A 21,985-nucleotide genomic window follows, 5' to 3' on the forward strand; every position below is an offset into this window, starting at 1 on the left:
CTAGATCCGAAACCCTAGCCCCACACCGATAACACCGAAAATCGATAGCTGCGTTCTGGCTACTTTCTAGCCAGAAACTAGCCAGACCAATCGAACCCACACCGCGATAAGAAACGGAATCCCAAATCCAAATCCCCACCAGAAACGAAGATGAAGGATCTCTTCTGGCACCTGGTGGGCATAGCCACCGGATTGAAGATCCTCCTCATTCCCGCCTAGTGAGTGTGCTCGCGCTTTTCACTAACTTACTAAATTGACCATCCCCACAGCCACTCCACTGATTTCGAGGTGCACCGCAACTGGCTGGCCATCACCCATAGTTTGCCCCTGGAGCGCTGGTATGTGGAGGCCACCAGCGAGTGGACCCTGGACTACCCGCCCTTCTTCGCCCACTTCGAGTGGCTGCTGTCGCAGGTGGCCAAGTACGTGGATCCGCGGATGCTGGAGGTGCAGAACCTCAACTACGAGTCCAAGGGCACCGTCTACTTCCAGCGGCTGTCGGTGATTGCCACCGATCTGGTCTATGTGCTGGGCGTGCGCAGCTGCCTGGGCTCATTGGGATTGGCCCGGGATACGCAGCAGCACTTCGCCGGCTCCATGCTGTTGCTGCTCAACGTGGGACTGCTGTTTGTGGACCACATTCACTTCCAGTACAACGGCTTCATGTTCGGCATACTGCTCCTGAGCATCGGCTCCCTCATCCGGCAGCGATTCCTCTGGAGCGCCTTTGCCTTCGCCGTGCTGCTCAACTTCAAGCACATCTTCCTGTACTTGGCCCCGGCGTTTGGCGTCTACCTGCTGAGATTCTACTGCCTGGAGCAGGCCACTGTGCTGTCGAAGGCGGCTGCCTTGGCCAAACTGCTGGCCGTGGGACTCACTCCGTTCGGCGTGTCCTTTGGTCCCTTCTGGCAGCAGCTGCCGCAGGTCCTCGCCCGCCTGTTCCCCTTCAAGCGCGGACTGACGCACGCCTACTGGGCGCCCAACTTCTGGGCCCTGTACAACACGGCGGACAAGGTGGCCGCTGGCGTTCTGAGGGTGCCGGTTGCCGCTGGCACCTCGACCACGTCGGGATTGGTGCAGGAAGTGAGGCACTCGGTGCTGCCAGCCATCACGCCGCCCGTAACATTCGCCCTCACTGTTCTCTTCATGCTGCCCATTCTGGTGAAGCTCTTCAGGAGTCCCAAAAAGTAAGCCAGTCCCCTGAACCCAAATGATAATCCAAACTAAAGCTTATCTTTTTGTAGTCAAAGTCCTTTGGTCTTCCTGCGAGCCGTGGTTTTGTGTGGCTGCTCCTCCTTTGTGTTTGGCTGGCATGTCCACGAGAAGGCCATCCTCATGGTGCTCATTCCGCTGTGGTGAGTTAACCCGCATTAACCAGGCAACGGACGATGACCCACTAACACTGCCCCGCCCACTTACAGTCTGTTGACCCTTGTGAACCGCGAGGATGCCAGATACGCCTACATCCTGGGCATTGCCGGCTACTTTTCCCTGTTCCCGCTGCTCTTCGCGCCGGATCTGTACATTCCCCGGTATTCGCTGTACATGTCCTATGTGGCCATGCTGTACGGCCAGCTGTATCGCATCTTTCCCGGCTTCCGGGGCTTCCACCCGCTGGAGTGGCTCTACATGCTGGGCTTCCTGGCCATTCCGCTGTACGAGCACCTGCTCGCTTTCCTGCTGCACCTGGACAGGCGTCTTCCGTTCCTGCCGCTCCTGCTGACATCCGTGTACGCGGCACTGGGTGTGATCTACTTCTTTGGGGCCTACTATCTGTACGCCCTGGGCTTCAGCTGGGGCAAGGTGGCCATGAGCAGCTCATCCTTATCCTCCGCTTCCACGTCGGCTGTAAAGCGAAAACGAAAAACCAAATAAACAGAGCAGTAGAATGGACTTCAGCAGAAATCTAGTGTTGGTGGCCAGCAGTCGGCAAGGCGCCTGGCGCAACGCTGGCCGGGATTCTCTGTTCCCAGACAATGGCTGTTCAGCGGAATTTTGCACGCAGGTAGCATCGCCGGCGTCTAAGCGGCGTACCTGTTGCCGCGACCAGATTATGGCCGGGTGGGCCATAAAACAGGTAACAGCCGGGCTGCTTGAGTGGGCGACGTTCCTGGAAAACCCGTGGAAAACACGCTGGCTGAATGAATATACATATGTATATATCTGAATGTATCGCCTCAGTTGATAGCTTTCCGTCCAGGCGAACAGGTCGCTATGCAGATGCACATGAAGTTCTCACATGGCTATGGCTACGAGCCAATCAGGAGGCCACCTCCGCCGCCTCCGAATCCGTCACAACAGCAGTTGTCCAGCAAGTAAGCAGCGGGATTAGGTTGTCCCCATCGCAGTGTATCAATTGATTCCATTGCAGTGACTCCGATGCCTGCTTCCGACGGGGATCCTACATTGAGCTGGCCAGCGGTGCCATGCGTCGCGTGGAGGACATACGCACAGAGGACTTCATCCAGTCGGCGCTGCGCAGCCAGCTCTTTGAGCTGCGGGAGGCCACTGTGGTCCGGATCAACCGGGCAGTGTCCCCCAGCCACGTGACCATCACCTTCAGCTATGACACACAGCATGCCAAGGTGGGTTTTCTCAATGACTTATTGTTATATCCTTACAGAGGGTGTTATAATTTCAGTCAAATGTTTGCAATTAATAAGTACAAATGTATATGTATGTATTCTTAAATAGGATCACTAAAAGAGTATATCTGTATGTCCGTCCATTCGTCTGTATCTCAGTTTCGAAGCTATCTTAATGAAACTTTTTCAAAAGTTTGGTTTCTATTGCAGGCAGTATATAAAATAGCTGACATAGGAAAACTCGGGGAAAAAAATAAAAATAAAATTATTACTTTGTTGTTTCTTAACAAACATCATTATTTCGGCATATACAGTGAGCAAAAAAAGTTTACGAACATTTTATATGGAGTTTCAGTGCAAAAAAATGGTACGACTATATCATTTAGCTCCAAGAAACAATCGGAAAAATAGGAAATGATATTCAAAATATGGACATAGCTTCATTGATTTGAAACGTTAAAGCACAAATATTAAAATATAGTCGTATTAAATAACATTTATCTTTTGTACTAGTTACATGTACATATATATAAATTTCGGCTTGCCGAAGTTTACTCCAATTCTTGTTGCACCTATGTATTTTAAGTGATTCCGATTCGCTTGGCTATTCACAGTTGGACTTGGAGGTGCTGCCGGGCCATCCGATGTTTGTTTATGGACAGGGCTGGGCCTCCTGTGATCCCCGGTTGTCGCTGCAGCTGTACGAGCTCAAGTGCCAGCAGCTGCAGGTGGGCGACATCTGTTTGTCACTGGTGCCCCGCGAGCACCCGGTTGCTCCTCCTCCTCCGCCGCCGCCACAACCATGTCATCGTCCTCCTCCTCCGCCGGTGGAATTTCCAGCTCCAATGGCTTCTCCGCCCGCCGGAGCCTGTGCACCGCCGGCGTTCAAGCATCCCTACCAGGTGTACGCCCAGATGGCCAGTTTTGTGGCCGTCTACACCCAGCATATGATAGAGAAGTTAAACCACCAAGCAAATTAACTCATATTCTTATATATTCAAGTCGTTTTATGGATATTTTCAGCGCTATCCCCAGAAAACGTCGCACACATTCCAAATCATTTTTTGTATATTTATGTATTTTTGCTTAATTTTTCTTAAATAAAGTTTAAAAAAACATTGCCCGCCAAAAAATGATAATGCGCGGTTAGCCGATAACCACCTGTATTCAACAGTTTCTAATCGAAGGACCCAGCTTTCGTGTCACGTCATTGAATATGCTTATCAAGGAGTTCTCGAGCAGTTTGTCCACAAGTAGTCACATGAAATGATCTAAATTTAAGGGAAGTTCAGATAAGTAGGGATATTGATAACGGGGATTTTCCAAAGAGGGCTTCCTCCGCAAATATATCGATAACCGACGGTTCGCTGAGCGCCCCCGCCAGATGTGCTTCTCGATAGTTTATTGGCCCACCCACTAACTGATGTTGGAGCAAATAAAAAGAAAAACCAAATTACTTTCGTAGTGCAAAGCGAAACCAGAGTGATCACGATTGATGCCGAGATTCGAGGAGACTTGATGTCTGCGCTAGCGCCGCCAATGCCCTCAATGAAGAACGCGCTCGGGCAGCCGGACAACTACAATGGTTCCTCCACGGGAACTGGGACGTCGGAGGAGGAGGCGTCGTCCGCGTTCCACGCGGAGATCGACCGCGTTCTGCGGAACAACAATGGCAACAACCAGGGAAACGACGGCAGCAGCGGTAGTGGGAGTGCCAGTGCCTCCGGGTCCGGATCCGGATCCGGAGGTAGTGAGTCCATGCTGTCGCTCGGCGGGAACAATACGCACGAGGCTGCGCAGGCGTTCGGCAATACGCTGGTGCTGCGCACCATGAACCACGACATGGCCATGTCGATGGGGATGGGGATGGGGATGGGGCCGCCCAAGGGGCAGGTGATGACCCCGAATCACCGCAAGGTGTTCCAGTGCAAAGGTGAACTGTTTGGATATGCTCTAGAGCCTTGACCTTAATGTGAATCCCATTCAAAACCAGGTGATCCCGTCAACGTGACGGCCAACGGTGAGGATCTGCGCCTGTCCAAGATCATACGACGCCTGAGCAACGAGTCCAATCCCGCTGTGGCCTTGGAGTTGTGCGCCAAACTGGACCAGGCCGTGCGCACGCCCATCAACATGGGCTACATGTCCTGCTCGTTCGTGTGGATCCTAGAGAACATGCTCACCCTCTACAAGCAGTGCTCGCCCGCCGTTCTCGACGAGTGCAGCAAGACGCTCGGCCTGATTGGCTACATCAACCGCAAGTCGTACCCCATATACGAGGAGTTCATCGTGATGAACTACAGGAGCTGCCGGCGGATGCAGCGGTACCTGATCGTGGCCTTGCGCACCACTCTGAGGTGACTCACTTGACCAGCCTTTCGTTTCGTTTGCCCTAATTCATGCCAATCCCCCGATTCCCCCAATTCACCATCCAAATGTAGCTGCGACACCAAGGGCGAGCTGCATGTGTACGCCGACAAGATCATGCTGCTGCTGAAGGACTTCCTGGAGAATGCCGAGAACGCGGACAGCTTCACCGCCGTCAGCAACACGCTGGTGCAGTTCTCGGCCAGCTATCGGGAGGCCTTCGAGTGCCACTTCACCGACGTGGTGGACATCATCATCGGTTGGCAGCTGGAGGCGGGCCAGCCGGCGCAGCTGCGGGCCCACTGTGCCCAGGTCCTGGAGCAGCTAACGCCGTACTTTAGCAAGCAGATCGAGTTCAGCTACGGCCTGTTGGCCCAGTTCGTGGAGGACATCACCGGGCTGGAGGAGGAGGAGCCGGCGGCAGTGGCGGAGCGAGTAGGCGCCCTTGTGGGCGCCTTCAACACACTGCTCAAGTGCCTGGCCCGCATGCAGATATTCGTGGGCATGCCCACGTGCGAATGCATCGTCCAGCTGGCCGTGGATCACCTGACCAAGATAATGGTGCCGCACACGCACTCCGATGCCCATGTGAACATCAACGAGCTGCTCTGCATCTGCCTGCTAAACAACTTTGGGGGCTTGGATCCGAGCACCTTGGAGCAGCTGCTGCTGGGTCAGATCGAGCAGTTGGCCTGCCTGAGCGAAGCCCATCGGCAGAGCGTTCTGTATCTGCTGCTCTGCACGGTGCGACGGCTGCGGGCACGTCTGCCGCCCAGCCTCGTGCACCTGATCTTCCAGTCCAGCTCGTATCTGACAGAGGTGCGCCGCCAGACGCCGGGTGGCATTGAATTCAGGCTGCTGCTGCGTACCTGTCAAGAGACGCTGCTCATCCGGAATGTGCCCCTGCTGCAGCAGGCGTACAAGCACCTTGTGGACGACATCGACGCCTGTCTGCTACAACTGCTCTCGACTTCACCACCAATTGACGGCATGCAGGAGCAGGAGGAGGCCAAACGGAGGGCCGACGAGGCGGGCGTGCTGCTCGTCTTCCACTTGGCCGCCCTGGCTGCCCTGGCCAAGCAGACCTCCTCGATCATCGGCATGTACGCCTGCAAGCCCTCGATTCTGGAGCTGCTGCTCACCAACTGCCGGGCCGACGAGCTGACGCTGTGGAGCCGGTATCCGGCCGCCCATCAGGCCATTTTGGGCCTGCTCGTGGTGCACTGCCAGGCGAACCACAACTTCCGCACCAACTCCAGCCTGCTGCGCGACCAGGAGCTGGCGGCGGAGAACACCTCGCCGACGGCCAATAGCTTTGCCAGCATTCTCCGCTTTCTAAACTCGGTGCTGGAACAAGCTGGCCAGCTGGCCGCCCATAACCTGAGGCTACTGCTGCAGTGGACGCAGCAGCTCCTCAGTGAGTGTCGCGAGAAGGCCGATCTGCTCCTGGAGCAGGAGCACTTCGTGGGCATTTGTCGGCACATGGCAGCAGCCGCCTCCAAGTGGACGCCCCTGGAGAGTGCGGCCTGCATCCAGACCATTTTGGAGTACGGCCCCGAGAGGCTGGGCCATCTGCCCGATCTGCTGATCCTGTACCGCGACACGGCACTCCAGCAGCTGCAGGTGCTCTCCCCGAACGGCCATGCACCCTATGCCCAGATCTATGCCCAGTTGCCCCTCCACTTGACCATCACCGGCAGTGAATCATTGGCAGCCGGCATGGCGAGCCGACGTGTATGCGTTTGGCAGCAGCGGATGAGTCAATGCAGCGCCGTGCGCGACACCGTCTTCCGGGACTTCTTCGAGCGCCTGCAGAGGCCGGAGCAGGAGTCGCTGACGCACAGTGTGCGGGAGCTGTTCGTGCGCAGCTGCCAGGTGGCGCCGCAGGACGAGCGGCAGGAGAAGCTGTCGCAGTGCACGAAGCGCTGCCAGCGCTTGGCCACCGCCTGGCTGCAGTTCGAGGCGGCCAGGTACTGTGTGGACCAGCGCCTGCGGACGACGCTGGGCAAGCCGCAGGAAACGTTCCTCGGGTTCGAGGCCATCATCATGCGGCACGCCCGACTGCTGAGTGGCTGTGCCAAGGAGCTGGAGCGCTCCGCCCTGGATAGCTTGTCGCTGGAGCAGCTCGTCAGCATGCAAGGCAATCTCGGCCTGCTGCTGGGCTTCCTCGACGCCCTCGAGAAGCTCATCTACAACGCTGCCGAGGGCAGCGCCTTTGCCCTGCGTCCGCCGGAGAAGCCAGTGGCCGCCTTCTTCCGCCTGAACAACCCCACCTGCCAGTCGTGGTTCAATCGCATCCGCATCGGTGTGGTCATCATCGCCATGCATGTGCAGCAGCCGGAACTGGTCATACGCTATGCCCAGGTGAGTGTCCTCCGCGGGGATTCTGTATATCCACAACAACGCTGCCAGTTTAGGGTGCTAAAAGACGTCTCATTAATGGTTTACAAAGATAACTCGTGGGTTTGTAAATGTGTTTGTTGTATTTTGCGGTTTTTTTGTGGTTTAAAATGCAAATCACCCTAATTATGCTCTCTACCTTATAAGTACTTGACATAAATAACTGACAGTCACAAGTGCTGTCATTTAAGTGAAGCTGGTGAACTATAAAGCCTTATAAGTATTTTTTAATTAAATTTTCATTTTTAATTTTAGTAGTTCAAGTTGTTATTTTCATATAATTAATGAATTCGGAATTCATGTTCCTTTTCAACTTGCATGCAATTTTTTTTTGAAATTTTTTCATAATTTGTAGCAATTACTAGCTTATTTTTTCCAAATCTAGCGATGTTTTGCTTGCAGATTCTGGCAGCACTGATCCACAACTAAACTTTCTATGTTTTTGCAGCAAATCCTGCTCACCCAGAAGACGCAAGATGCCACCTACAGTCAGGCCATTGTGTACCTGGCCTGGGCCTGGGTCAGTTGCCAGGAGGCGGACTCCCTGCGCGGCCTGTGCCTGTGGGCTCGCTCCAGGAGCAGCAAGTCCTACCAGTGGCTCTGCTGTGCCGCGGATCAGGCGGCCGGCAAACTGGAATCGGCGCTGGCCGGCTACCGGAGCATTCTAACCGAGGAGGAGGAGCGGCAGCAGCAGCAGCAGCCGGAGCTGGAGCCGCACACGCGACAGTTTGTGCTGGCCCAGATGATGCAGTGCCTGCAGGACATGGGCCAGTGGTCGCAGCTGGTGGAGCTGAAGCAGCAGCAGCTGACGCGACCCGAGGACAGGGAACTGAATCCCTTCCTGCAGCGCAGCAACGTGGAGGTGAGTGCCCTGGAACGGCTGCTGGCCAAGGGAGAGGAGTCGTACGCTTCGTCCATGGACGAGTTCGGCGGAGCCCTGCAGCAGTTGAGCCTGTGGCCCAGCGACTGGGACGGATCTGGATCTGGATCCGGATCTGGAAGTGGCTCCTCAGGTGGACGTGCCAGCTTCTCGACCGTCCATGTGAGCCAGCGAACCGAGGACATGGTGCTGCAGAAGCTGATGGAGGACCGTTGCCTGCCCGATCAGGCCAGGAACCTGCTGGATGTGCAGTGGCGTGACAGCCTGCTGAACCCCAGCTGTGATCAGAGATCCTGCCGAGAGCTCACCCTTCTGCGGAACATTGTCCAGGGTGTGAGTGGCGGCCAGGAGTTGTGCCTGCTGCCGCTGTCCGCGGAGAGGTGCCAAAGCCGCTCAAATCCCATAAACAGCGCCATTTTAATGCGCTGCCTGGCCTGGACGCAGTTGCTCCGCCAGCACTGTGCCCCCGGCAGCTGGGAAACGCTTTGCTTGGATGCCGCTGCCACAGCTCGAGAGGAGGGAAACCTACAGCTCGCGGAGAACCTGCTGGCCCAGTTCTTTGGCCAGCCGCTGGAGGAGATTGCTGCACAGTTTGGCGCACAGGAACAGGGCGTGCACACGGAGAGTCCGGAGTTGCTGCGTGGCTACAGTGAGCTGGTCAAGTGCCTGCATGTGCAGCAGACGCAGTGCGGCGACCTCAGCTCCTCCGTCGATGTGTGTGCTTCGCTCTGCCTGAACATCCAGCGGAGCAGCCATCACCCGGAAGTGGGTGCGGATCTGTTGCTCAACCTGTCCGACTGGATAGCCGCAAGGACGTGCAATGGCCTGGCCACCGGCCAGTCGCCAGCCCTGCTCCAACTGCTGGACCAGCTGCCCGAATGTCCGCTGACCTGTGGCCCGGCCAGCCAACCGCTGGCCATCCCGCAGGCGGAGCGCCTGGTGGCCCGCCTCATCCATGCCAGCCTACAGCAGCGTCCCCACTGCGAGGCGGTGATCGCGTACGGCAACTGGTGCTATCGCTGGGGCAAGAAGATCATCGACAGCGGCTGTGTGCTCACCCAGGCGGACGTGACGGCCCTCGGCCAGGTTCTGGACACGGCTCAGCCGCTGGACAACGAGCAGCTGGGCGAACTGCTGCAGGCACTCAGCATGGAGCAGCCGCCGGCCAACTGTGTGGAGGTGTGTCCGGAGGCGGCACGTGCCCGGGATGACGAGGCGGCCAGGAACTGCCTGCGCCGGCTGAGCCTGCTGGCGGATAAGTCGCCGGACGTGCTGGATGCCGTCCTGCAGATTTGGCGGCGGGCCATAGCGAACACATATGATTACTACAAGGATGCGGCACGCTCGTACTTTCAGTATCTCAGTTTGAAATCGGGATCGGTTTCGGTTTCGGGATCGAGGGAAAAGTCAGCAGAAGGAGGAGGAGGAAAGGAACGTTACCATGTGGATGACAGCAATCTGGTGACCACAACGCTGCGGCTGCTCCGCTTGATTGTGAAGCATGCCAGCGGACTGCAGGAGGTGCTGGAGCAGGGACTGCAGACCACGCCGATAGCGCCGTGGAAGGTAATCATACCGCAGCTGTTCAGCCGTCTCAATCACCACGAGCCTTATGTGCGGAAGAGCGTGTGCGACCTGCTGTGCCGCCTGGCCGAGAGTCGCCCCCAGCTGGTGATCTTTCCGGCCGTGGTGGGTGCCAATCGGGAGGAGCAGCAGCAGCGGCAGCAGCAGCAACAACAACAGCAGCAGCAGAATGCAGCAGTGGCGCCCAGCACGGAGGATGCCTGCTGCTATGGCTATCTGCTGGGCGAGCTCTCCAAGCAGGCGCCCGAGACAGTGCAGCATGTGCAGCTGATGGTCAAGGAGCTGCGCCGCGTGTGCCTGCTGTGGGACGAGTACTGGATCCACTCGCTGGCCCACATCTACAACACGTACGTGAGCCGGGTGAGTGCCCTGGCCACCGAGTTCCGGGCCGACGACCACGAGGGCAAGAACAATCGCTTCAACGTGTGGCGGCCGCAGCTGCTGGCCGATCTGGAGGCCCTGGCCGCGCTCACCGCCCGTCCGGCGGAGACCAGCTACGAGCGCAGCTTCCGCAAGCGCTTCGATGGCCCCATACGCTCCACGCTGGACGCCCTGCGCACCCGCCGCTATCCGGAGGCGTGGGACAAGCTGAAGCAGCTCTACCACATCCTGCAGTCGAACATGATCCGCGGCACGGGCAGCACCCTCAAGATGCAGAGCCTCAGTCCGGTGCTCTGCGGCATTGGACGCATGCGCATCTCCATGCCGGGCCTGGACGCCCATGGGCAGGACGCGGATCAGGTGTACATCGAGAGCGTCGAGGGCTCTGTGTGCGTGCTGCCCACCAAGACGAAGCCCAAGAAGGTGGCCTTCTACGGCAGCAATGGCCAGCGCTACACGTTCCTGTTCAAGGGCATGGAGGATCTGCATCTGGACGAGCGCATCATGCAGTTCCTGTCCATCTCGAATGCCATCATGGCCTGTCGCAGCGATGCCCCCGGCAACGGCTGCTATCGAGCGCACCACTATTCCGTGATCCCGTTGGGCCCACAATCCGGATTGATTAGCTGGGTGGACGGAGTCACTCCGCTCTTTGCGCTCTACAAGAAGTGGCAGCAGCGACAGCCGCCCCAGGTCACCGGAAAAACTGGGGCAGGCGGTGCCGTCGTCAATGCCAATGCCACGCGACGTTTCACGGATCTGTTTTACAGCAAACTGTCGCCGCTGCTGGCCAAGCACAATCTGCTGGTGAGCGATCCACGCCGCCAGTGGCCCATTTCGGCCCTGCGCCAGGTGCTCGCGGAGCTGTCGCAGGAAACGCCCGGCGATCTGCTGGCCCGCGAACTGTGGTGCCAGGCGGGCAACGCCGCCGAGTGGCGGCAGTCGGTGCGGCGGTATGCCCGCTGCATGTCGGTCATGTCGATGATCGGCTATGTTATCGGACTGGGCGATCGGCACCTGGACAACGTGCTCATCAACCTGGGCAGTGGCGACATCGTGCACATCGACTACAACGTTTGCTTCGAGAAGGGACGCACTCTGCGCATCCCCGAGAAGGTGCCCTTCCGTCTCACCCAGAATCTTGTGCACGCAATGGGCATCACCGGAATCGAGGTAAGATCATGATCATCTCTTTTCATTGGGTGCCTCTATGTACCCACTACTCGTAGGGTATATTGTAGTGTGTAACAAATCGTTTATCTGTGACGTGATAGCGGGCGATATATATATTTATTCGGTCAAGATCTATCGACACACCAAAAATTGTCTTAATCCAACCAATATTTTAGAAGTTATTGGCAATTAAGTTATTGTGACGTCACTTTATACTTGAAACTCCTGAAAGTTCAGGAGTTAGCCCGCTCTTAGCTTGTTGTGTTTACCCTCCAGTTCGGCAGATGGCGCCACTTAGAACCCGATTGTTGTATTGTTATATTATATTGCATACTTATCAGTTCGAAATAGGATACCCAATCGCCCAGTTTCACAAATCTATATTATGGGTTAAACATGAGTAGTGCTCTAAAAGAAAATGCTTTAATTGCTATCATCTGAACATAATCCTACCAAGTCAGGGGATGGGTATTTGGGTAATCCCGATGCTGATCACTGAGTGGCCTTGGGCTTGATCTCCTGCTGGTAGCCCGTGGAGGAGGAGGTGGCCGCCTCCATGCGGTGCTTGCTGTCCGCCGGCAGTTGATCCTCGCACTGCCTCGCCGACCGGCAGCAGAGGGTTTGGGCGAAGGCTCGCCGGAAGCCGGAGTTCTTCCACGAGTAGATGATCGGATTGAGGGCCGAGTTGGCGATGGCCAGCGAGAAGGTGGTCTTGTAGATCATCGAGCTGCTGCGGCAGATGCTGAACAGCTGGGCAATGGCCACGCAGAAGTAGGGCAGCCAGCAGAGCGTGAAGCAGCCCATGATGAAGACCACGATCTGGACGCTCTTCCAGTCGGGATGGAGCAGCAAGCTGCGCATGGTGGTGGCCTCGTCCGTGCTGTACACCACCGACTGGCGCAGTCTCTGAGCCTGCTTGGAAGCCTCGCGCATGATGCGCCAGTAGACCAGGAGCATGCAGATCCAGATGATCACAAAGCCCGGCGTGATCACCCCGGCTATGTAGCCGGGCGAGAGGACCTCGTCGAACTCGCAGGCGTGCGCCTCGGGCCACCGGTTCCAGAACACGGGCAGCAGAGCCACCAAGGCACCCAGGCACCAATTCGAGATGATGATGCTGTAGGCCACGCGTCGGGTCATGTATCTGTGGGCGGATTGGGAGGATAATTAGGGATGCCTCTTTTTTGGGGGGAGCAAAAATACCAACTTAAAAACAAAACTAAATTAACTACAATGCTTTAAAAGGGAATGGTACAATGTCTATTCAATTTAACATTTTAAATTGCATATTTAAATTTAATATAAAATGACAAAATGAAAATATTTGTGTAAATGTTAAAAATATGACACCTATTTCTGCATTGATTTCAGTTTAATATGCTTTAAATTTAAATTTCAATTTCAATTACTAAAATCTGTTACGAAAATGGTAAAATATAAATCATAATCTTTTAATATTTAAAATAACTAAAAACAGCAATGAATTCAAATCAAAGCCTCTGATATTTAACGTAATCCTTTTTCTTAACAGTGCAAATTAATTGATTTAAATGACTGTATATTGAGAGGCGAATGGGGATCAGTAAACATTTACTATTTAAAATATTTATTAATAATTAATATGATTGATGATTCATACAAGAAAATTTGCCTACAATGTTTGGGATTTTTAAACAACTGAATCATCGAATTTGAATAATGCTCTTGAGAAGCCTTGAATCATCTAAATAATTGAAACACATGATACATATTTTGTTAATAGATAATTATTTTTATATTATTTGGGATTTAAAAAACATAGAGTCCCAAAAAAACAAACTACGACAGACAAACCGACTTCTGTTAATAGCTCTATTATGAGTAAAGTATTGTGTTTCCCGTGGCCTACCCATTAAGCAATAGTATATCAATTACCTTCTGTAGTGCAGGGCGTAGACCACGGCTATGTACCGATCCACCGCAATGGAGATCAGGGTGAGCATGGACACGCAGCAGGCGCAGATGAGCAGGAAGAAGCGCAGCAGGCAGGGCGCCCGCATAGCCCCAATGTCGGAGCCCATGTAGAAGACCAGGTGGTAGGGCAGGGCCAGACCCACACAGAAGTCGGAGACGGCCAGCGAGAGGATGAACAGGTTGGAGATGACCGATCGCAGGTGGCGGCAGGTGCGCACCGCCACGATGGTCAGTACGTTGCCGCCCAGGATGAGGGCGAACAGCAGGGCATTGATGGCCAGCCAGAGGAAGTGACCGGCTCCCAGGGTCGTCGTCTGAATACCCAGTTCCGTGGGAGTGACAGTGGCATTTTGACGCGGCCACAGGAGACCGAGCGGTTCCGGAGTGCTCCGATAATCCCAGGCGGACGATGATGAGCCACTGGAAAATGCCATTGCACACACGACGCTAAAAACGAAGCGCACGCGGAGCCAGTGTGAAAGTATCTGGTGCCCGTGGGACTCGACGTCGGAGCTGTGCGCTTTTTGGCCCAGGACTTCGGCTAGATTCGGAATCGGATCCAATTGGGGTTCGGCTGGAACCGTGGGCGTCGTTTGTTTACGTTTCGCTGGTGGCTCCATGACATCGTCACCGCCAGTTAACTGATAACGCGCTCAGATCCAGCGTGAGAACCGCAATCCGTCGATAAGCCAGCCACTTTGGCCCGGGCCAACCACCCAACCACCCAACTACCCACCAATTGAGCCCCCCAAACCACCCATTTTCATCCATTGTCAACCATTTGGAGTGCCCGGACTCGGACTCCCGGGCCGAATCAATGGCCAAAACAGATCGCTGGGGGTTTTAGCAGATTAGCCCAGCTCCACAGACCAAAATAGAACGATAAAGCCGAGGGCAGCAGTAACTGGGATACATACTATAGTGTACTACGCTTCGCAGAAACATCTTTAATTTGACAACATTTCCAATAGAATCGATGGCGTCTTCTAGCCATTGAAATTATATGCCTTATAAGACCACGGGTGACACAATGGCAACGTTTCCAAAGCCTTATCGTTTCATATAAATAAACCCAACAATTGACCATAAAATATTATCAGAAGCAGAAATGGATAGATATTGCTTAGACCTCTTTCCAAATACATGATGTCTTTTAAATCCGATAACCAGTTACACAATTGCAGGCAACACAGTAAATGATATTAGTCTCTACATATATAACCATTTTGTTGGAAACATCTAGTAGAAACCTATGTTTAAAAAAAATGCAAGTGATAAGATATTAAGTGCTAAACATATATCATTTGATATCTTATGTATTCCCAATAGCATAGGGAATCTAAGATAATATTTATAGCACATCGTTTTCAAAACTCAAACGAAAATAATTATATTACAAAAATATTATCCAGATAATATATATTAATCTGGGCAGATAAAAGTAACAGTTACCAGATTTCAATGATATATTATATATTATCGCAGACAGGGCAGAAAAATTTGTTTAATTCCACAGTTAAAACCATTTTGGTGGATACATCTAATAGATATGATAATAATGACATATTTTTTAAAAATGAGATGTATACAGATGGCATAGCTAATTTTAATGATCTTTAGGTAAAATTAAATGCCAAATGATCGACTCTTCAATTTAGAATATACATATCTATACAAAGATAGTCTATATATAATGGTATATATCATATCATCTATAGCAACAGTACTCAAATCTTTTCCAGCTAATACCTTTTAATTTAGGCAGCTATTGAAAAACAGATACTAGACAAATATAAATCGAAGAAGTTGAAAGTAAAGGTGCCCCTGCTAGTTCCCACCGTAATAATAGATATATTTATCTGTTATCTTGCAACAGATGACACATATTTAGACTAAGCCACCCGTTTCAATAAGCCATGCACTTTTGGCCTGTTTGATTTTGGCCACACCGCTTTGTCGTGTAGAACGGATCGAAAGCACAAACCATCTAAGGATGGCATGGGCAAATGGATCAATGGGGGTAAATCTGAACCCCAGATATATGTGAACAGACATCATGGGACTTATCACATAAATTACCATTGCCAATCTACAATTGTAAACAGCGATTAGCTTCGATGCCAGTGGAGGTCGTATATGTAGAACATGGTTATGGTTCGGGTTTTGTTTCTGTTTCTGGTTTTGGTTTGGCTTTGGCTTTGGGTTTGTGTTTGTTTTCCCATGCAATCAGCATTGCTTATATATCGAATCGCATATCTGTGCGATGTACGACAGATGCAAACGGTTCCGCCGTACATTTATGGACCCCAATGACCCGTTTATGGGTGTGATAGACATTCGTATATATCATCGCCTAACCACTAACCACTAACCCCGTCTTCGTCTTTTGCAGGGTTCCTTCCGGCTGGGCTGCGAGTATGTGCTGAAAGTGATGCGGAAGGAGCGGGAGACCCTGCTGACCCTGCTGGAGGCCTTCGTGTACGATCCCCTGGTCGACTGGACCATCAACGACGATGCCCAGGCCCTGCGACGATCCCTGAACGCCAAGCAAGGAGCTGGCGGAGCAGCAGGTGGCCCCGGTGGCGGAGAACTCAAGTGCCACAAGAAGGACAAGAACAAGGCAAAGATCCACGATTGGGATGCCAAGCGGCAGCACTTCCTCAGCAAACTGGGTGTTCTGCAAAAGTACTGGGCCACCAACAAGTAAGTAGCTTCATAGATTATTATTTTGAACCTAAAAACGGGGTAGCTGGATTAAAATTTAAGAAAAAATCATTTCTTGATATTTTGAAAGGAGAAAAATTGGAACCAACTCGACCAAGAACAAGATATCAGAATTGTATACTGTTGAGATAGTTTAGAATAGTTTAGAATTTATAATTGTAAACAGATTAGATAGTTTAAAATGTTAATTAGGTTACTGTTAGGGTTGGAATTAAATCCTCAGGTCTCTTTCTCCAAAAACATTTTTCGGAATTTTAATAGAAATACCATTATAAAATGAGTTTCTAATTAGTAAAGGTTTTGAATCCAGAAGTGAACATATGTGTTGCTTTGAAATTGTCTAAAATAAGAATAAAACTAAAACCTTATTATGGACCATACATATTCATAGATATACCAGTTAAAAATCAGTTACTAATAAGTAAAATTTAAACCTTTAAACCAACCATAGTAAGAAACAAAATTAAACCGAAGGTATATCCTTTAATGATGCATTATTCGTAGACCCTTATTGAAAAGTATGTATATGTTTATGTTCTTAATCAGCATCTAGTCATGCCCTTTTGTCCATCAGTCCGATTCAACGCTAACTATCCAAATTTTTTTATAAAAATGTGATATTTGTAATATTTGCTAGTGTGCTGCTTGCCCAACTTTACTTCCTTTCTTGTTTAAACTAATGGTTGCCCATCACTGTTTTCCCTTGCCAACTTTGCAGGACGGACATGATGCTGCAGCTGCAGGAGATGAACCACGAGGTGGGCAACCTGCAGGCGGCGCAGACCAAGCAACTGGCGGCCGAGCAGGAGCTGGTGGAGCTGAACCAGCGGAGCGCCCTCGTGTCGGAGATCAAGTCGCTGGGCACGGCGATGGAGAGTCACAGCTTCAACACGGCCTCGCTGCGTCATGCGGTGCGTCGCGGGCACTCGGAGGCACTGGCCGCGCTGAGTGCCGAGCGCCTGGCGGACTTTGGCCAGGTGCAGTGCCTGCTGGGCACCTACGGCCAGTGCCTGCAGCCGTACCACCTGGCCGAACTGCATTCGCAGCTGGTGCAGTGGCAAATGGAGGCGGAGAACGATAGTGGATGCATGGAGTCAACTGCCTTGGCGGAGGCTCTGCCGCTAGCCGGATACGCGGCCATGCGTGTCCAGTTGGAAGAGCTGCTGGACCGGCTGGTTGGGGTGGGCCTGCAGAGCTCGGAGCACCTGCAGCAGTATGCGGCGGTGATGAACTTCTTCCCGGAGCAGAGCCACCGGCAGAATCTGTTCGTGCGCTTCCACGATAGCTTCGGGGCGTACATCCAGCACGGCGGGGCCATGGACTCGTCGGGCAGCAATGCCCATTCGCCATCCGGCTCCATTATCTGCACGGCCGACGTCCTGGGCGTGGCCGATGCCCTGGAGTCCGCCTGGATGCGGCTCAGTTGCCAGCTGCACGACGCCACGCAGCGGTATGCCGCCAAGCAGGCGCAGGCCTTGACCCTGGGTGCCCCGCCCACTTCCACCCTGCTGGCCATGATCGGCCAGAGCGGCTGCAGCCTGCTGCTGCTGCAGTCCAGCTTGGTGCGCACCCTGGACCGAGCTGGCGGTGCTTTTGCCGCCTACGAACAGGTGGCGCTGGCCAGCCAGGATGAGGAGCTGCTGCAGCACCAGCTGCACTTCATCCACATCGTGCGCTCCATGTGCCAGGGTGTGCTGGCCCTGGCCGAGCAGGAGGATCTGCATCTGGGCCAAATGGAGAGCCTGCTGGCGGCACTGTCGCATCTGAAGCAGATCTTCGAGTACGACCTGCCGGCCAGCATATATCGGCTGCTGCTGCTGCAGCCCAATCTTGGCCAGCTGAGTGCCTTGTGCCACCTGAGTGCCTCCAGTCTGGGGCAGCTGTATCTGGAGGCCACGCTCGAGAAGGAGCAGCAGCCGGCGGAGGAGTTCCCAGCGGAGTGCAGATTCCTTTTGTCGCTGCAGCCCGCCTACGAGCAGTTCCAACTGGCGGCCAGCTCCTTGGCCTCGCTGGTGCGGAGCGTCAAGATGATGCTCGAGGATGCCCACGATTCGCAGGTCCAGCAGTTAATGGTAGGTGCATTATATTTAATGTTGTGTGTGTGTGTATTTTATGCTATGTTGTGTTCGCTAAAAAAAAGTATGTCGCAGGTAGATATTTTTGATCAGGATCAATAGCCATGTTGACTTAGCCCATGTCCGCATTTCTGTCCGTTTGTCCGTTCGTTAGAACGTCAAGATCTCGTTAACTATGAAAGCCAGAGTTTTGGGATTTAACATGCATGCTCTAGCTAAGTTTATTTTTAAATATGGCCACGCCCATTCTAACGCCCACTAATCGCAAAAGTCTGTCATGTCAATTTGAGATTTGGGAGAGGACAGCTGTTAATATGTATACAAAAATGTTTCAAATTTAACCATTATTATAGAAGTTATTAGCATAAATGTAAGTTTATGAATATTTGTTTTTTTATTGTAGTAGTTAACCTGCAGTTCGGTAGATGGCGCCACCCAAATTTAGATTCTTTTTAAAATTAATAAACTGATAGTCATGTTTTTTTCCTTCTTACGCTTATATTTTCTTGTTTGTCCCAGGAACTGGGCCTTCTCAAGTCTTGCCATGTGGAGCTGGAAGACGAGTGCTTCTTCGGACTGGTCAGTGAGGCACTGGAGTCCAGCCGCAGCTGTGATGTACATGAAATGGCGCGACCCGTGCTGGGCCTCGTCCAACGCCTCCAGGCGGAGAGTCTGGCGGGTCTGCTGCCGCTCCTGGCGCGCAACTTCTACACCGCCGTGGGACCGCAATGCCAGCCCACTGCGACCTGCGGCGTGCTGGGCGATGCAGCTCAGGCGGATCAACTGTGCGAGGGTCTGTTCATCTCGCTGCAATCGGATGGCGGGCTGCAGCAGCAGCAGGCGGAGATGACGCTGCTCAACCAGCAGCTGGAGCTACACACCCTGGCGGCATCGGCCCAGTACTGGGCCTATTCGGAGGCCCTGGGAGCCCAGTTGCGCTGCGGCCACCACATCGTCAGTCGCCCCAAGCTGGCCGCCATCGTTGGCGAGGGTTGGCAGGAGCTGGACCAGAGCCTGGCTAGCCTGCAGCATCTAGAAGCTGGCCTGGGCTCCCTGGTCGGCCAGTTGCAGCCGCAGCGCAGCAGCTGGAATCGCAGTCACATCGAGAGCTTGCTGCGCATGGAGCAGGGTCGCAGCCACCGGGTGGGCGGCCTGGTGGCGGTGGTGCGCCAGCTGGCGGATGCGGCCAGTGCCGTGTCCCGGCTGGAGCAGCATGAAGGAGCCCTCGGCGAGGAGGGGCGGGCACAGGTGGACCATCTGGAGCAGTGGCTGGCCGCGCACGGCCAGTGGCAGGCGAGCAGCTCGCGGATCAGCGCGGTGGAGCAGGCCGTGGTGGAACTCCTCGATCCCGAGGGCGCCATCGATCCCTATTGGCTGGAGAATGTGCACGGATTGCTGGAGGAGCACACGTGCAAGGTGCAGCGTGAGATTGCGGCCCTGGAAGGCGAGCAGCAGAGCAAGCATCGCTTCATCTGCACTCTGCTCAAGGAGACTCTGGTAGGATTGTGCTAGAAAAGCCACTAAATTTTGTTTGACTAACTCCCATATTTTCACAGCGTCTGCAGGACAACATGCCGCGCTTCCATGTGCGCAGCCTGTGCTCCGAGGCCCAGGCGCAGGGTCAGGGTCAGGGCAGACTGGTGCCCACCGATGTGCAGCTGCTCGGCGGCCACTTGCGCGACTGCCAGCGCCTGTTGCAGGCGCTCTTCCAGCGGCTGCAGGACCTGCGCAAGGATCTGTGCGCCGAGCGGCGAGGAGGATCGCTTCAGCCCGCCGTGTTGCAAAGCTGGCGACAGCAGCTGCAGCTCATACTGCTGACGGCCAGCCAGGAGGTGAACGAGTTCTTCAAGAGCATGGACGACTTCCTGCAGCACGCAGCCGAAACGGACTCCTACGAGACCTTCACGCACTCCAAAGGTGAGCTAAGCAACCCATCTTCAAGGGTCTATTTCAGGGTAACCCATGAAAATTTGGCCAATTTTTGGGCAACTTTTGTTGCGAAAACTACCTAAATCGTTTTAAACGATCAATATATCCCAAAATAAATACATATATTAAATACATTCACGCAATTTTGTGATGTAGATGTTTTCAAGTTAATTTCGGCCATTTACCATTTGCCATTTCGAGAAAAAATCGTTTTAAGTTTTACGTCATCGATTCCTTTATTTTTAGAAATTTTGTTTGAATTGCCTTGAAATTTAAAGGACGTATTATTTACTTATTTAAAATGTTCCAAAATCTTGTTCTACTAAAATGTATCTTAAATACAACTGAAACAACTGTTTTTTTTTTTTAAGTTTTAAGTAAAGAGTAATAAAGGGATAACTAAACTAAATCCGTCTTTCCAGGTGCCAGCAATCTGCACGAGCAGAAGCGCAACGCCTACGGCGTATCCGTGTGGAAGAAGATACGGATGAAGCTGGAGGGCCGCGACCCGGATGCCAACCAGCGCAGCTCCGTCGCCGAGCAGGTGGACTACGCCATTCGCGAGGCCACCAATCCCGACAATCTGGCCGTGCTCTACGAGGGCTGGACGCCGTGGGTCTAGACCTCCACAGTGGTCGGCCGCATTTTGGGCTTTTGACATCACCACGCATCACAACTCGGAGCGGATAGACTACATTCAACGTTGGGGCGACCTCTGGACCGAATCGAATCGGATCGGATCGGATCTCTGGTCCTCCACCGGACTAGAAGCAGTCGCATCGCACAGCCTGACGGCAGACCGACTCGACTCCCCAATGAAGGCCGCGGCGGAACCAATTTGGCCAACGCCGCCAAATCCCAACCAAGTGTAGTTGCTTAAACGATAGGAAACGAAAACGGAAACGGAAACGACCGACAGACAGATGGACGCGGAGATTTGTCGAAACCGGACCCCGTGCTCCCTCGGATCGCATTCCTCCGAAGTGGACATAACGAGTAGCTGTCCGGATGCCGGATCGCCAGCAGCAGTAGCAGCTCACATAGCTCCCGATTCCCGATTTCAAACGATATTGGCATTACGACGTTATCGGAGGATTCAGATTAGCAATTTACGTTTTCCGGTCGCAGCCTTTTGCCACTCTCAATCCTCCCTTTTGTTTTTGTACGACTTTTTATATTCGATTCGATTATACTCTATATATTCAATTACGCCGTACCGGATCTGTTTCATTATGTGTTAAGCCAATCTTAGTTTTTTTTCCCCCTCTTACTTTAGTGCAATATCTGTAAGTGTGTAAGCCGATTGAATTGTGTCTCCAAATTATTAAATCTGTAGCAATATTAAAACTCTATATATACAAACCCCTATATAACCGAGATATCCACGCCGCCCGTTCTCGTTTTAGTTATTTCAATAAACGCAATGCTGAATACAAACGTTTTGCCCTTTTTTAATGCCAAGAAAAAACAAGTAGACTGTAGACTTTTGTGGTATATATAATCACTCATTTATTTTCTAAAGTTCTTCTCGATTTGCTTCCGTTTTACTTGACAATTGTTATCCTAAATCGTTTTTATTTGCTCTATTCGCTTTGGTTGGTTATAAAAGTTCAAATATTTTCTTTTACATTTTTTTTTTTTTTGCTTTTGCTTCGATTAGTTTACCAATTTTGCCATCGGGATACAAAAAACCATTTCTCAAATATAACCAATATGGAAATTTTTGTTTAATTGTTACGTTTATATCGCTTTTGCATTCGCTTTTATTTTCTCGTTTAGCTTTGGAGTGAAATCAGTTGTATCCTCAATCGCTCAATGCAACGCTATAGTTATACAGTTACAATTTATATATATATATAATATACATATACAACGTTCTATATATATATATGCATGGTTTATGGGGTGTATATCTGTACAGTACATTAAAGTAT

General features: G+C 52.4%; 4 protein-coding genes across 4 annotated transcripts; 3 read left to right on the forward strand and 1 right to left on the reverse strand.

The window, feature by feature from the left end:
- The first annotated feature begins 86 nt into the window (after nt 1-86).
- Nucleotides 87-1,893, forward strand: LOC128260882 (probable dolichyl pyrophosphate Glc1Man9GlcNAc2 alpha-1,3-glucosyltransferase). The gene is made up of 4 exons (XM_052994191.1): nt 87-218; nt 270-1,187; nt 1,245-1,355; nt 1,422-1,893. The coding sequence occupies exons 1-4, from the start codon at nt 151-153 to the stop codon at nt 1,873-1,875; spliced, it is 1,551 nt and encodes a 516-aa protein (XP_052850151.1). The 5' UTR covers nt 87-150; the 3' UTR covers nt 1,876-1,893.
- Nucleotides 1,894-1,912: 19 nt separating this feature from the next.
- On the forward strand, nt 1,913-3,634 carry LOC128260883 (ataxin-1-like). Its single transcript, XM_052994193.1, has 3 exons — nt 1,913-2,315; nt 2,372-2,585; nt 3,200-3,634. Exons 1-3 carry the CDS (start codon nt 2,215-2,217, stop codon nt 3,563-3,565), a joined length of 681 nt encoding a protein of 226 aa, XP_052850153.1. The 5' UTR covers nt 1,913-2,214; the 3' UTR covers nt 3,566-3,634.
- A 213-nt stretch (nt 3,635-3,847) lies between these two features.
- Nucleotides 3,848-21,488, forward strand: LOC128260912 (serine/threonine-protein kinase Smg1). Its single transcript, XM_052994253.1, has 9 exons — nt 3,848-4,518; nt 4,579-4,942; nt 5,027-7,316; nt 7,801-11,370; nt 15,716-16,026; nt 16,766-18,119; nt 18,642-19,619; nt 19,679-20,039; nt 20,474-21,488. Exons 1-9 carry the CDS (start codon nt 4,104-4,106, stop codon nt 20,671-20,673), a joined length of 9,843 nt encoding a protein of 3,280 aa, XP_052850213.1. The 5' UTR covers nt 3,848-4,103; the 3' UTR covers nt 20,674-21,488.
- Nucleotides 11,740-14,325, reverse strand: LOC128260913 (histamine H2 receptor). The gene is made up of 2 exons (XM_052994255.1): nt 13,285-14,325; nt 11,740-12,514 (listed from the first exon to the last, which is right to left on the reverse strand). Exons 1-2 carry the CDS (start codon nt 13,941-13,943, stop codon nt 11,863-11,865), a joined length of 1,311 nt encoding a protein of 436 aa, XP_052850215.1. The 5' UTR covers nt 13,944-14,325; the 3' UTR covers nt 11,740-11,862.
- Nucleotides 21,489-21,985: the final 497 nt, after the last annotated feature.

Source organism: Drosophila gunungcola (assembly GCF_025200985.1).
Source record: "Drosophila gunungcola strain Sukarami chromosome X unlocalized genomic scaffold, Dgunungcola_SK_2 000043F, whole genome shotgun sequence".
Lineage (NCBI taxonomy): Eukaryota > Metazoa > Arthropoda > Insecta > Diptera > Drosophilidae > Drosophila > Drosophila gunungcola.

What these genes read in the sequence shown, in the direction of transcription:
- LOC128260882 (XM_052994191.1), top strand. Translation starts at nt 151, where the DNA reads ATGAAGGATCTCTTCTGGCACCTGGTGGGCATAGCCACCGGATTGAAG. An exon ending in ATCCTCCTCATTCCCGCCTA is followed by an intron (nt 219 to 269) that starts GTGAGTGTGCTC and finishes CCATCCCCACAG; the next exon opens with CCACTCCACTGATTTCGAGG. An exon ending in CTCTTCAGGAGTCCCAAAAA is followed by an intron (nt 1,188 to 1,244) that starts GTAAGCCAGTCC and finishes ATCTTTTTGTAG; the next exon opens with TCAAAGTCCTTTGGTCTTCC.
- LOC128260883 (XM_052994193.1), top strand. Translation starts at nt 2,215, where the DNA reads ATGCAGATGCACATGAAGTTCTCACATGGCTATGGCTACGAGCCAATC. An exon ending in CAACAGCAGTTGTCCAGCAA is followed by an intron (nt 2,316 to 2,371) that starts GTAAGCAGCGGG and finishes ATTCCATTGCAG; the next exon opens with TGACTCCGATGCCTGCTTCC. An exon ending in ATGACACACAGCATGCCAAG is followed by an intron (nt 2,586 to 3,199) that starts GTGGGTTTTCTC and finishes GGCTATTCACAG; the next exon opens with TTGGACTTGGAGGTGCTGCC.
- LOC128260912 (XM_052994253.1), top strand. Translation starts at nt 4,104, where the DNA reads ATGTCTGCGCTAGCGCCGCCAATGCCCTCAATGAAGAACGCGCTCGGG. An exon ending in TGGGCATCACCGGAATCGAG is followed by an intron (nt 11,371 to 15,715) that starts GTAAGATCATGA and finishes CGTCTTTTGCAG; the next exon opens with GGTTCCTTCCGGCTGGGCTG. An exon ending in GACCTTCACGCACTCCAAAG is followed by an intron (nt 20,040 to 20,473) that starts GTGAGCTAAGCA and finishes CCGTCTTTCCAG; the next exon opens with GTGCCAGCAATCTGCACGAG.
- LOC128260913 (XM_052994255.1), bottom strand. Translation starts at nt 13,943, where the DNA reads ATGGAGCCACCAGCGAAACGTAAACAAACGACGCCCACGGTTCCAGCC. An exon ending in TACGCCCTGCACTACAGAAG is followed by an intron (nt 12,515 to 13,284) that starts GTAATTGATATA and finishes ATCCGCCCACAG; the next exon opens with ATACATGACCCGACGCGTGG.